Source organism: Sceloporus undulatus, chromosome 10 (genome assembly GCF_019175285.1).
Source record: "Sceloporus undulatus isolate JIND9_A2432 ecotype Alabama chromosome 10, SceUnd_v1.1, whole genome shotgun sequence".
NCBI lineage: Eukaryota > Metazoa > Chordata > Lepidosauria > Squamata > Phrynosomatidae > Sceloporus > Sceloporus undulatus.
In genome coordinates this window covers 15,534,370-15,546,934 of record NC_056531.1, presented here as the reverse complement: position 1 = coordinate 15,546,934, position 12,565 = coordinate 15,534,370, and the positions used below count along the sequence as shown (strand labels likewise).

The 12,565-nt window shown below is 45.6% G+C and overlaps 1 protein-coding gene across 1 annotated transcript in view; it reads right to left on the bottom strand.

The window, feature by feature from the left end:
- ARID3A (AT-rich interaction domain 3A) overlaps positions 1–12,565 on the bottom strand; it is a 56,713-nt gene that overhangs the window by 8,621 nt on the left and 35,527 nt on the right. The window contains exon 4 of the mRNA XM_042441905.1: positions 2,899–2,979. Within this exon, the coding sequence (XP_042297839.1) occupies positions 2,899–2,979 (81 nt within the window). The remainder of the gene's footprint in view (positions 1–2,898; positions 2,980–12,565) is intronic.

The window sequence follows — 12,565 nt, the reverse complement described above, 5'->3', positions numbered from 1 at the left end:
TGGTAGGGCATCTTTCAGGGGTGTTCTCCTTGTGTATTCTTTCAGGTGGGGATTTGACTGATGACCTTTGGGGTCCCTTCCAGCTCTATGATCTCAGACGCCTTGATCTCCGCATCTTCCTCTAGCCACTGGCTGCCTTTCTGGCCCGTGAGTCTAGAAGGCTCCTTCTTGGACCAAAAAGGGTTCGCTTGTTAATGGTTAAAGGAATCAGACTTCTGCCCACTCTTTCATTTGTTCCTTCCCATTTTTGTGCATTTTTGGCACCTTTGTGCTCCTGCGGGTTTCAACCTTTGCTGAAATTGCTCATCCCTGCTTGGTGCCTTTTAACTCTTTATCTTTGCTATCAGAAGTCTTAACACCTTTCTCCTGGTGTCTGCTTTAGCCATGACAGATCTCAGGCCTCTTTCTGTTGCCAAAAGAGGGGGGAAACCTGTAGAACCTGAAGCCTGTTTTTCCCCGCTGAACTCCACGATGCTGCCTCCGCACTGCCGTTCTCTTTGATGCCGCTTTCTTCCATGGCTCAGTGCTGTGGTTCTGGAAACTGCAGTTTGTGTGGCACGTCCCGTGTGTCTCTTCTGTGCAGGTCTTCCACCTTTGCGGCGGCTGTGAGTCCTCGGCTGATAGTGCCTAGTTCTGGCCGACTGTGAAAAATGTCCATCAAAGGACCTGAGTGTTCGAGGCGGATTATACAGGACAAGGTGATCCCATAGGTAACCAGGATCCAAACCATGTAGGACTTGAAAGCATGGTTCCCAACTCTTCTATGTCACAAACCCTAGAAAATGTTTTGTTAATTTTTGCACCCTCTGTTGTTGTTGTTGTTGTGTTTGCCTTCAGTTGTTTCCAACTTATGGCGACCCTAAGGCAAACCTTTCCTGGGGTTTTCTTGGCAAGATTTCTTCAGAGGGGTTGCCATGCCTTCCCCTGAAGCCGAGAGTGTGTGACTTGCCCATGTCACCCAGGGGTTTTTATGGCTGAGCTGGGACTTGAACCCTAGTCTCTACAGTCGCAACGTCAATGCTCAAACCATGACACTGTGCTGGCTCTTTTTGCACCCCCATCTTACCTATGGAGAGGAAGAAGTCTAATTTCTATTTAAACCGCATCGATACTCGCAGTGAGCAAACTGAGCTTAAAAAGTAAAATGTAAACCAAATTGGACAATTTAGATTCTAATCTATTCTGTGAAACAAACGTAAATGGTAAAATTCCAATGTGAGCAGAAAATGCAAGGACATCTTTACTCCTGCTTTCGTTTGTGATTTGTCAAGATTGGTTCCTGGGAACGCTCTCTCACACACCAAGACAAGCAAGCAGACTTGGCACTTTTCCTTCCTCTTTCCCTCCTAGCCCTGCAGCAATTCAGGGGTTAAAGGTCTGCCTCCCCCACTTTCTAAATTCCCTCCCCCCCAAACACACGCCCTCCAAATCCCCTTCAGCCTGCCCTCTGCATTCCAGACTAATTAACTTGAGCCTTGATTAGGGAGGATGCAAACGAGGGAGGAGGGAAGACAGGAGGTGGAGGAGAAAGGAGGCGGAGGGCGGGTCCCAGTCTCCCAAAGGGCGCTAGAAGGAAAAAATGGTGGAATCTGTCTGTCGCTGAATCACAGAATCCTAGGTTGGAAGAGACCCCAAGGGCCTGAGCCAGTCCAACCCCTTTCTGCCATGCAGGAACTTCAATCAAAGCATCCCCATGACACGATGGCCATCAGCCTCTATTTAAGACCTCCAAGGAAGGAGACTCCACCAAATCTCGACGGAAGAGTGTGTTCCTCTGTCGAACAGCCCTTACTCTCAGGCATTCCTCCTAATGTTGAGCTGGAATCTCTTTTGCTGTAGCTTGCATCATTGCTCTGGGCCTAGTTCTGCGAGCAGCAGACAACAGCTTGTCCCTCCTCAATATGACCTCCTTCGAATAAACAGGGGAACATCATTAACAAGTTCTTTCCGAGGTAAAAACAACCCAAGTTCGCTTCTCAGAGGGGTTCATGGGTTTCCAGACCTTCACAGTGTTTAGTCATGCTTCTTGTCTGTTGTCCTTCCTAGTTTGCTCTCCTGTCTTTTTCCTCCTTTCGTTCTCTGTTTCTTTTCTTCTCTCCTTCTCTCTTTCTTCTCTCTCTCCTCTCTTCTCTCCTGCTTTCCCTTTACTTCTATCTCCTCTTCCTTCTTTCCTTCCCACTACTCCCTTCCTTCTTACTTTCCTCCCCCTCCCTCTCTTCTCTCTCAAAATGAGGAAACATTCCTTCCTCTTCCTTCTCTCTCCTGCCTTTTTCTTCTTGCTCACTTCTTCCTTTCCTTTCCCTTCCTCTTTCTTTTCTTTATTCTTCCCTCTCTCCTCTTCCTCTACTCCCTACCTCCCTTCCTCTCTTTCTATAAATGGAAACACTACATTCTTTCCTTCCTCTTCTCTCCTTTCTTTCTTCTCCCCTTTCTTCTGTCCTTCCTTCTCTTTCCTCTCCTTCTTGCCTTCCTTCCTTCTCCTCCCTCCTTTCTTTTTCTTTCTTTCCCCTCCCTCCTGCCCTCCCTCCCTCCCTCCTCCTCCTCTCCTCCCTCTCTCTCTACACACAGCACACCTCAGTTGTTTCTGACTATGGGGACTTAAAGGTGAACTGAGCTATGGCCAAGTAAAACTCTAGCCCTCATGGTTCCAAAGATGGTTCTGCCTCTCTGGGCTTCAGCAAAGATGGGTCATAACCCCCTATATTTTGCACTAGTCTGGAGTCCTGGGTTCCATTCTCGGCACCTTTGTTTCAAGAAGGTTTGGAGAAGGGCAACTGGGGTGATAAAGAGGGATGGAGAACAAAATGTATAAAGAAAGTCCAGGGGGTTGGGCACGTTCAGCCTGGGGAAGAGAAGATGGAGGGGAGACAAAAATTGAAATAATAATAATATTGGGACTTGCTCACCTCGTTTCTGCATAAAACTAAAAAGGTCATCCAGGAATTCCTTCCGTTTGGGGTCTCCATCCAGTTCATACAGCTGAAAGAGACAGAAAGAAAAGAACAGATGAAGATGGCAATGATATTTATCTCATAAGTCAGGATATAAATCCAATCAATCAATCAATCAATCAATAAAATTTATTGGCATCCCACCTTTGCCCCCAGTTTGGATGGGAGACCACCAATGCAAACCAGGTGCTGGAGGCTCTGTTTCAGAGGAAGGAACTGAGAAAACCACCTCTGAGGATTCCTTGCCTAAGAAAACCCTATAAAATCCATGGGGTCACCATCAGTCGACAGGCAGCCTGAACGCACATAAACACAAGGCATGAAATCCCACCTGATCTTGGAAACTAAGCAGGCTCAGCCCTGGTTAGTCCTTGGATGGGAGATCACCAATGAAAACCAGGTGCTGGAGGCCCTATTTCAGAGGAAGGAACTGGGAAATCCACTTCTGAGGATTCCTTGCCTAAGAAAACCGTATAAAACATATGGGGTCGCCCTAGGTTGCCTAGAAAGCATGCATGCACACATACAAAGTGTCTGTTTCCAGATCAAGGTGAAATGAGGATTGATTCCTTCTCAGCAGTTTAGGAAGATGGGACAAGGAACAGATTTGCTTCTAGCCAGAAGGTGGATGCAAAGCAGAGCGGAGGGTGAGTCCTGGCGCCAGAACAACCGGAAGGAAAGGAAGAAGCTAACCAAGCCAATCTATAGCCATCCATTGATCTCTGCAAACTGTGCCAAGCTGTTGGTCTCTTTTGTTACAGTGTGCCAAATAAGTCAACTCTTAAGATCTAAATATATTGCTCAGCTTCTGGAAGATTTGCAACCTTAAATAATGATGACATTATTAAATGGGTCAGGCTATTATGTTGCTTTCAGCGCCGCAACATTTATTAGGTCTGCTACAAAAGTAAGGCAGGAGAATCCTTGGCAAATTGCTGATCTTACTGAAAATTAGCCAGATGTTGTCTGGTTCCAGATTTGCACATTTATAATCTGCATTAATTGTTAAGTGTTTTTAACCTCACGGAGGAGTTAAGCTTCAAAGGCATTGCCTAGTGTAGCGAAGGGAGGTTTTTACCATTTTAGTATTTAATTTAAAGTGAAGGTGCGTTGCCATTGGTAAGACATTATCAGGGCGGTGCAGGAATGCAGATAAACGCCTGAATTGCAGTTGCAAATAGGTTTCTCTTGCAAAAAAAACCAAGGGAAAAAATACCCATGATATTACCAAACTTTATTGTGCAACGGAGAAAGAGAAAGCAAGAAATTCTGGGCTCATCTCAGAGGGGGCAGCATTTTGGGGCCAACAAAACTTTGGAAAGAATAAATGCACCAAGCTCAGCCCTCCCAAAGGAGATCGCTGCAGCTTCCGCAGCCTCAAGTCAACCAGGGATGATGGAAATAGCAATCCAACATGTCCAGGGGGGGGGCAATGTAAACTCCTTAAAGGGGGAGGAAACTATTTGAAACAGGGGTCAGAAACGATCCCTGCAAATCGGGTGCCAGAGACGTCCAGAAATTCCATGTTGCATGGAGCAGGTGGCCAAAGCGGGAAACATTCCTGCTATTAATAGCTGGGAAAAGAGAACACACGTATCTCACAAATGCAGGGGACACATAGCCAATATATTTTTTTTGCAGCTGGGCATTTCTGAAATCCAAAAAAGGCAGCATCTGTGATGGGGATCTGCAAAAAGTTGGCACCTTGGACTGCAAGGGTGGGAAGTGGGTACCCCCTTTGCAGAATCATAGAATCCGAGAGTTGGAAGAGACCGCAAGGGCCATCCAGTCCAACCCCCTTCTTCTGCCATGCAGGAACTCTCAGTCAAAGCATCCCCATTGACAGATGGCCATCCAGCCTCTGTTTAAAGACCTTTAAGGAAGGAGACTCCAACCAAAATCCAACCAAAATCTCTGAGGAAGGAGCATCTTCCTCTGTCGAACAGCCCTTACTCTCAAGAGGTTCTTCCTAATGTTGAGCTGGAAGCTCTTTTCCTGGAGCTTGCATCCATTGCTCTGGATCCCAGTCTCTGGAGCAGCAGAAATCAAGCTTGCTCCCTCCTCAATATGGCCTCCCTTCAAGTATTTAAACAGGGCTCTCATATCCCCTCTTAACCTTCTCTTCTCCACTTTATTCTGCTTTGGTCAGGCCTCCAATATGGAATATTGTACCGTTCTGGGCACCACAATTCAAAAAACAATGTGGACAAGTTGGAGGGCGTCTATTGGAGGGCAACACAGAGAAACTGAAGTTAGATATCATTCGTCTTCAGGAGATGCATATAAGAACTAAATATCTTAAATATCTAAACAACAACAAATTAGTAGAGGAGGGCAACCAAAATAGTGGAAGGCCTGTCTTAAGAGAAGATGGAGTGAGCTGGTTTTCTGCTGTGCCAGATATTCGAACACAAAACCGATGGATTTGAATTTCTAAACATTAAGAAGTGTTTCTTTGCTGTTAAGAGTGAAACAACAGAATGGACTGGACTCTTCATCTTTGGAGGGCTTTAAGCCGTTTGGATGGGCATCTTCTTTCAGGAGTTACTTTAGTTCTGCATTCCCTGTGTGGCACGGGTTCGAGTAGATGACACTTCCAAGTCTAACATTTGATTATTTTGTAAGTCCTACTACTTGATTGTGTCTCTTGCAGTTGAGCCTGTCTATAGGATTTGAACATTTTCTTGGCAGGATTTGTTCAGACTTGGCTTTGTCAAAGCAAAATCACTCGCTTCTCATTCTGTTCATGTCTCTTTATTGTAAGGATGTCTTTGATTCACGGCTTTTCCAAAAGCAATGGGAAATAAATTGCATTTTGCTTTTGTTAAAGGCGCTCTTTTAGAAGACAGCATTTTAAATGCAATTTTTTAAGAAGCTGCCAGGGCCAGGGAGGGAGAAAAGGAAATGCGTTGAATGGAGGAGGTTTTGGAACAGGAAAGGAAGCAGACACGAGGCAGACACGTGGCTGGTCACCAGCTTAGGCGGTGGCGGCTGGAAAAAACCCAGCTCACAGAGAGGTCCTTTGATATCCCCAAAGAAGGGCAGAGAAGGTCACGGAGAAGAAGAATGGAAGGACAGGACTCTGCGCCTCCTCCAAGCAAAAGGCTTGCTGAATGGGGTTTTGTTTCATCCCCCTCTGCAGCCATGTTCCTGTACATCAAGGGGTTGGAGTAGATGACCTCCGGGGTCCCTTCCAATGCCATGATTCTATGGTTCTCCTCCTATGTTACTAAGGGAGAGTGCACCCCATCACAGCATGCAGTCCAAACCCATTCAGCCATGCAGGAATACACAGAAGCCTAGAGTTGGAAGAGAGCCCTAAAGACTACCCAGTCCAACCTCCCTTCTGCCATGCAGGAATACACCGAATCCTAGAGTTGGAAGGGACTCCCCAAAGGCTATCCAATCTCTTTCTGCCATGCACAAATATGCTAGAGTCCTAGAGTTGGAAGAGAACTCAAAGGCTATCCAGTCCAACCTCCTTTCTGCCATGCAGGAATACACAGAATCCTAGAGTTGGAAGGGAACTCGCAAGGGCTATCCAACCCAACCCCCTTTGGCCATGCAGGAATACATAGAACCCTACAGTTGGAAGGGACCCCCCCCAAAAAAAGCCATCCAGTTCAACCCGCTCAATGCATGGGGTCTCTTTCCACTGAAATCTACCTCACAGGGTTGTTGTGAAGATAAAACTGACCTGGGATGGGATACTGCCAAGAGTTCAGGGCTGAGCAACCTTCCTTTCTTCCTTTTGGAACAGTGGTTTCCCAAATTTTTGGTCCTCCAGATGTTTTGGACTTCCATCTCCCAGGATCCCTGACTGTTGGCCAAGCTGGTTGGGGCTTCTGGGAGCTGAAGTCCAAAGCACCTGGAGGACCAAAGTTTGGGACCCTGCTCACAAAAAAACCTCCTCGTTTCGCTTCTCGCGCAGACACAGCCAAAGTGGCGCCACACTTCCAGATTGACCCAGAGTTTTAAAATGGTCTCAAAACTTCTCCTTCCTCTATTTCTGTCCATTAAGCACAAACTCTTTTCAACAGGAAAAAACCCCCATAATCTGTAGTGTCTTGAGTGTTAGATTATACGACTCTATAGAGACCTGGGTTCGATTCCCGCCTCTGCCATAAACCCCCTTTGGGTGAGTGAGTCACATTCTCTCAGCCTCAGGGGAGGCCATGGCAAACCTCCTTTGAGCAAGTCTTGCCAAGAAAACCCCACAATAGGTTTGCTTTCAGGTTGCATAAGTTGGGAATGACTTGAAGGCGCACAGCCACAAACTTGTAGCGCATTGCATGCGCAAAACCTGTAATGCCAGTCTTTCTTTCTTTCTTGTTCATTTGTTCTCCAGAGGGGGCTGACGGAAGGGCAGCAATAGAAGCCTCATTGCTCAAAAAGCCCCAGTATCAGAAGGGAAGAAGGGCGGAGAACATTAAAAAAACGGAGGAACCGAAAAGGCTATTTGCATCCATCCAGCTAGTGAAACCAAGAAGCGTGTTCAAGAGTTGCTTCCTTGTCCAGAGTGAAGCAAACAGGTGTTCTTGGCTGGGTTTTTCGTTTTGCAAAAAACGAAAGGAAAGAAAAAGAAAAAGGAAAAAGAAAAAAAAAAGCTTCTGTCTTTCTCCTTCCCATCCCTTGCAAGAGCATTTTGTGCTCCTCAATTATGTGCATTTTAAACAACAACAACCCCCCAAAAATCCAGATTTAAAAAGGCAGGCTTTCTGCTTAAAGAGAAATCAAAAGTCAGCCAGGAATGCGCAAGGGGCTAATGTACAATCTGAATTGCTGTGCATTTGCATTTAAATATCTTCACTTTCCTGCAGTTTTGTATCTGTTCTCCCTCCCTCTGCCAAAAATGCAATCTGGATCCATGCAGAGCAAACAACATAAGTTTGATAATGTGCATCCTTGCAAAATAGACAGCCGTAAGTTTGATAATACAGATCCTGGCAAATGGGCAGCTACCAGTTTGATAATGTGCATCCTTCCAAACAGCCGGCCACAAGTCTGATAATGCACATTCTTGCGAAACGGATGGCTACCAGTTTGACAACATACATCCTTGCAAATGGATGGCCACAGGTTTGATAACGTGCACCATTGCAAACAAATGTCTGTACATTTGATAATGCGCATCCTTGCACAACGCACAGCCACACCCTTGCAAATGGGCGGCCTAAAGTTTGATAATGCGCATTTTTGCAAACGGGCGGCGACAGGGCAGATAATGCGTACCCTTGCAAAATGGACCATGGCAAGTTTGATCATGCAAGTTGGATAATGCGCATCCCTGCAAACAGTGAGCCAGAAGCTTGGTAATGTGCATCCTCAAAAAATGGGCAACCACAGGTTTGATAATGTGCATCCTTAATGTGCATCCCCTGGTGAAAGACAAGAAAATTATCTGTCCTGGAAGCACCAACCCTAACCCTATTCTCTTATGCACCCAGCGATAAGAGCGAGCACAAACATCGCAGCTGGAATTTTATAGGTTCTTTGACACTGTTTGATTTGCTTCATCCTTTTTGACCCTGTGCTATACACCCCTAAGTTTTACCCTCGACTTATCCACGGGTCACAGCAAAATCCATAACTTTGGCCCCAAAACCTGCCCTTGACTTAGACATGAGGCCGGCTTATAGTCGCGCATAAATGGCAACCCAGCACAAATTCATCATTAAGCCTCTTCCTATCAATTTCATGCAGGGAAAACACTCCATCCGAAAACTGTTGCAACCTTTGCTCCTTGACAGCTTGTGTCCACACCACAGATTAGCAAAACAGAGGTTTTCTCCTAAACCTAGAGAGTGGAATTTGCCCTGTTTTCAATTGCTGCCACAAGGGCCTTTGGACACTCCAGTTCCCTGGGAAAAGGTGACAAGGTTTTGAGAATCTGCGCACTGCCGCGCCCAATAATCTCCCAATATGGCGCCCAACTGGCTGGGTTTTGACCTGAAAAAAGGCACAAAATGCCAAATCTGTGGCAGTCTCACCCTGAGCTGTTTGATAAGGTTCCAAGGCACTGTGTTTGCTAAACTGGGATTTCCTTTTAGCAATGCAACGGGCCATGTTTTCTATGTGCCATTTTATTGCTACACTTTTTCAAGAATTTAGACAAGGATAAGTTTTAGGACCCCGTCGTAACGTTCCTCTCTTCATACATGAACAAAAAGTACAGTCCGCCCTTCCCTTACGCGGGGGATCCGTTCTGGACCCCCTCGCCCCCACATAAGAGAAAAAACACGGATGCTCCCTTTGAATGGGGCTCGTGCCCATGATGGCGTAGCGGCAGCGCACGCCACGAGAGTGCACCCCATTCATGCGAATGGGACGTGCCGCCCCTTGCGCCCCATATGCTCAAAGCCGTGTATAACGCGGGCGCACTGTAATAAAAAGTAACACGCAGTGCAACTTTCAAAACAAGAAAAAGACCCAATGGACCCAATTATTACCTATTGTTTTATATGTATTTCTTAGATTGTACGCCATTGGCAGGTTTTTTTTAACTGATTTGATCATTTGTATGTACAGCGCTGTGTACATTTACAGAGATTTAGAAATAAACTATAATAATAATAATAATAATAATAATAATAATAATGGATTGCTTTTTTAAAAAACGGTATGTTACTCCCGCAAAGGAAATTGAAGTTTTAAAGAGCTTTGGATAAATGTTCCTTTGTGCATGGGGATAAAGGAGATTTGTGTTAAACGTTTCAATTTAAAAAATGTTAAAAATAAAATGAACGATTACAAGCAACTGCTCAGGATAAGACTGCCATGGATCTTATTATTATTATTATTGTATTATATGAAACTCAGCTCCCCAATATTTGGGCCTAAAATTGTCCCTTTTGCAGTCTGAAGCCTAAGGGTTTTAAGGTTTTTGTATCCGTGTTTTATTTGTTTGTGTATGGGCACATAGGAGATTTGTGTTAAACGTTTAATAAAAATATGTTAAAATGAATGATAACAAGCAATAGGAACATTGTCGTCTATTATTATTATTATTACTATTATTACTATTATTTTATTATTATATTAAGTTCAGCTGCCCAACCCTGCTACAGATGATGGCTAGAGGCCCTATAGGGATCAATATTTGGGTCTAGAACTGTGCCCTCTTGCAATCTGAAGTCTAAGGATTTGCCGGCTCAAGGGACACCTAGCAGGAAAATGTTACTTTTGAGGACTACAGATCCCAGAATCTCCAGACAGCATGTCTATTCCCATTGCGGTAGTACAGGGTGAATCTCTCTTATCCGGAATTCCAAAATACTCCAAAATCCAAAATTGTTGGCTGAGAGAGAGGCTCCTTTACTTTCAGATGGTTCACTGCACAAAATTATTAAAACGCATTATGCATAACCTTCAGGCTATGCGTGTGAGATGTATATGAAACATACAGGAATTTTGTGTTTAGTCTCGAGTCCCATCTCCAAGATGTCTCATGATGCATAAGCAAATATTCCAAAATCCAAAACAGTCCAAATGCCAAAATATTCCAAAATCTGACACACTTCTGGTCTGGAGCATTTTGGATAAGGGAGACGCGACCTTTACTAATAACCCCCCAAAAAACAAAGTAGAGCCCACAAGTAGAGCCTTTTCCCCTTCTGACCTCTTTGGTCAGGCAGTGAAAAGGGAAAGGAGGAATTGCCTGGTCGCAACCAGAAAGCTTCATGGCTCTTGCCTTTTTCTGAGGCTGAGAGAGTGTGACTTGCCCAGGGTCACCAAGGGGGTTTCCATGGCCGGGATGGGTGGGGTTTTCAAACCCAGGGGCTCCAGCTATCTTTAAACATCCGAAGGGATGCCAGGCAGAAGATGGAACCAGCTTCTTCTCTGCTGCTCCAGAGACTAGTCACTAGGGCCTCATTCTCACCACCTTTTAAACCGGGTCGTGAATCAGTGTGAACTGATTCAAATGACCCTGGTTCCCTCTTAATCCAAATCGCCGAAGCGATTCCGAGAGGGGGGCCATGCACTAGACCCATGTAACCCGTGTCTTTTTTTACACTGGTTTTTTCCGCTTCTTTCTCGATAAATCAATTCTGCGCACATGTGACCCACAAGCAGATCGGAATCGATTCAAATTCCCCTTCGGCCGGCTGGAACCGAATCATTTTGAATCAATTCATGGGTGAATGGAAACCACAAGTGGATTATTTTGGAGGAAAAATATGTGATTGGGGCAAATGTAGTGGGAACCATGCTCCACTGTCGAATTGATTCATCAATACGGATCGCACACCGATTTATCAGTAAATGGAAATGAGGCCTAGAATTCAGTAGTTGTGTCTTCCCGCATGGCTAAGAGTTGGATTAGATGACCTTTGGAGATCCCTTCCAGCTCTTACGATTCCACCATTGTAGGACAGTCTTGATCTCTGCAAAAGCAGATTCTATTTCCTTCTGGCTTTCTTTGTGGTCCCACCATCCCCTATATTGTCCCCTTTCAAAGGTTTTTTGGCCCAGGTGCTGTAGCCTTCCCTCCCAAATAGGTTTCGCACCCAGGACAGCCCCTCTGGAGTTCATAGGAACCCCAAAAGTGAATCCTTGGAAGCCTCCCCCCCCCCATCTGCCCCTCCAGCCATTTGATTAACCATCCAGGGTTAATTCTGGCAGAGAAGCCAGATTGGTAATCTGCTAAATGCCAGAAGCGAGGAGCATCTTCTCAGCTCTAATCCCCTCTTTTGCCTCGGCTAAATAAGGTTCCAGGTGCAAGGGGAGGCAGGGAGGCAGCAAACCAGCCTCCACGCCACTTTGTATTTTTGCCAGTGTTGCGGGGCTCTTGCTACTTGCCCTGAGACCCATTTTGGACCAGTTTGGTGTGACCCTAAATACCCCAAAGGCAACTGAATTTGGATGCTAAGCAGGTTCAGGCTCAGTTAGCCCTTGGAAGGGAGACCGCCAGGTGTCGTGGGCTCTATTTCAGAGGAAGGAACTGGCAAAACCACCTCTGAGAAATCCTTGCCTAAGAAAACCCTACTTAAGGCAATCCTAAATACAAAAAGGGCACCAGATTCAGTCTGATCTTGGAAGCTAAGCAGGGTCAGGCCTGATTAGTCCTTTGATGGGAGACTGCCAATGAATCCCAGGCACTGTAGGCTCTATTTCAGAGGAAGGAACTCGCAAAAGAACACCACCAAGTCTTCCTTGGCTAATGAAACCCAACAGAATTAATGGGGTTGCCGTAACTTGACAGGCAACTCGAAGGCACACAGACAAAGGAACCGGATCCATCTAACCTTGAATGCTAAGCAGGATCGGCCCTGGTTAGTCCTTGAATGGGAGACCGTCAACCAATACCAAGTGCTGGCGGCTCTATTTCAGAGGAAAGATCTGGAAAAACCACCTCTGAGTCTTTCTTGGCTAATAAAACACAATAAAATTAATGGGGTTGCCGTAAGTCGACAGGCAACTTGGAAGCACACCCCCTCCCCAAGGTAGATCAGTCTAACCTTGCACACTAAGCAGGATGAACCCTGGTTAGTACTTGGATGGGAGACTGCCGACGAAGAACAAGTGTACTAGGCAATATTTCAGAGGGAGGAACTGGCAAAAACCACCTCTGAGTCTTATCAAATGAATCTTATCAAATTCATTGGGTCGGCCAT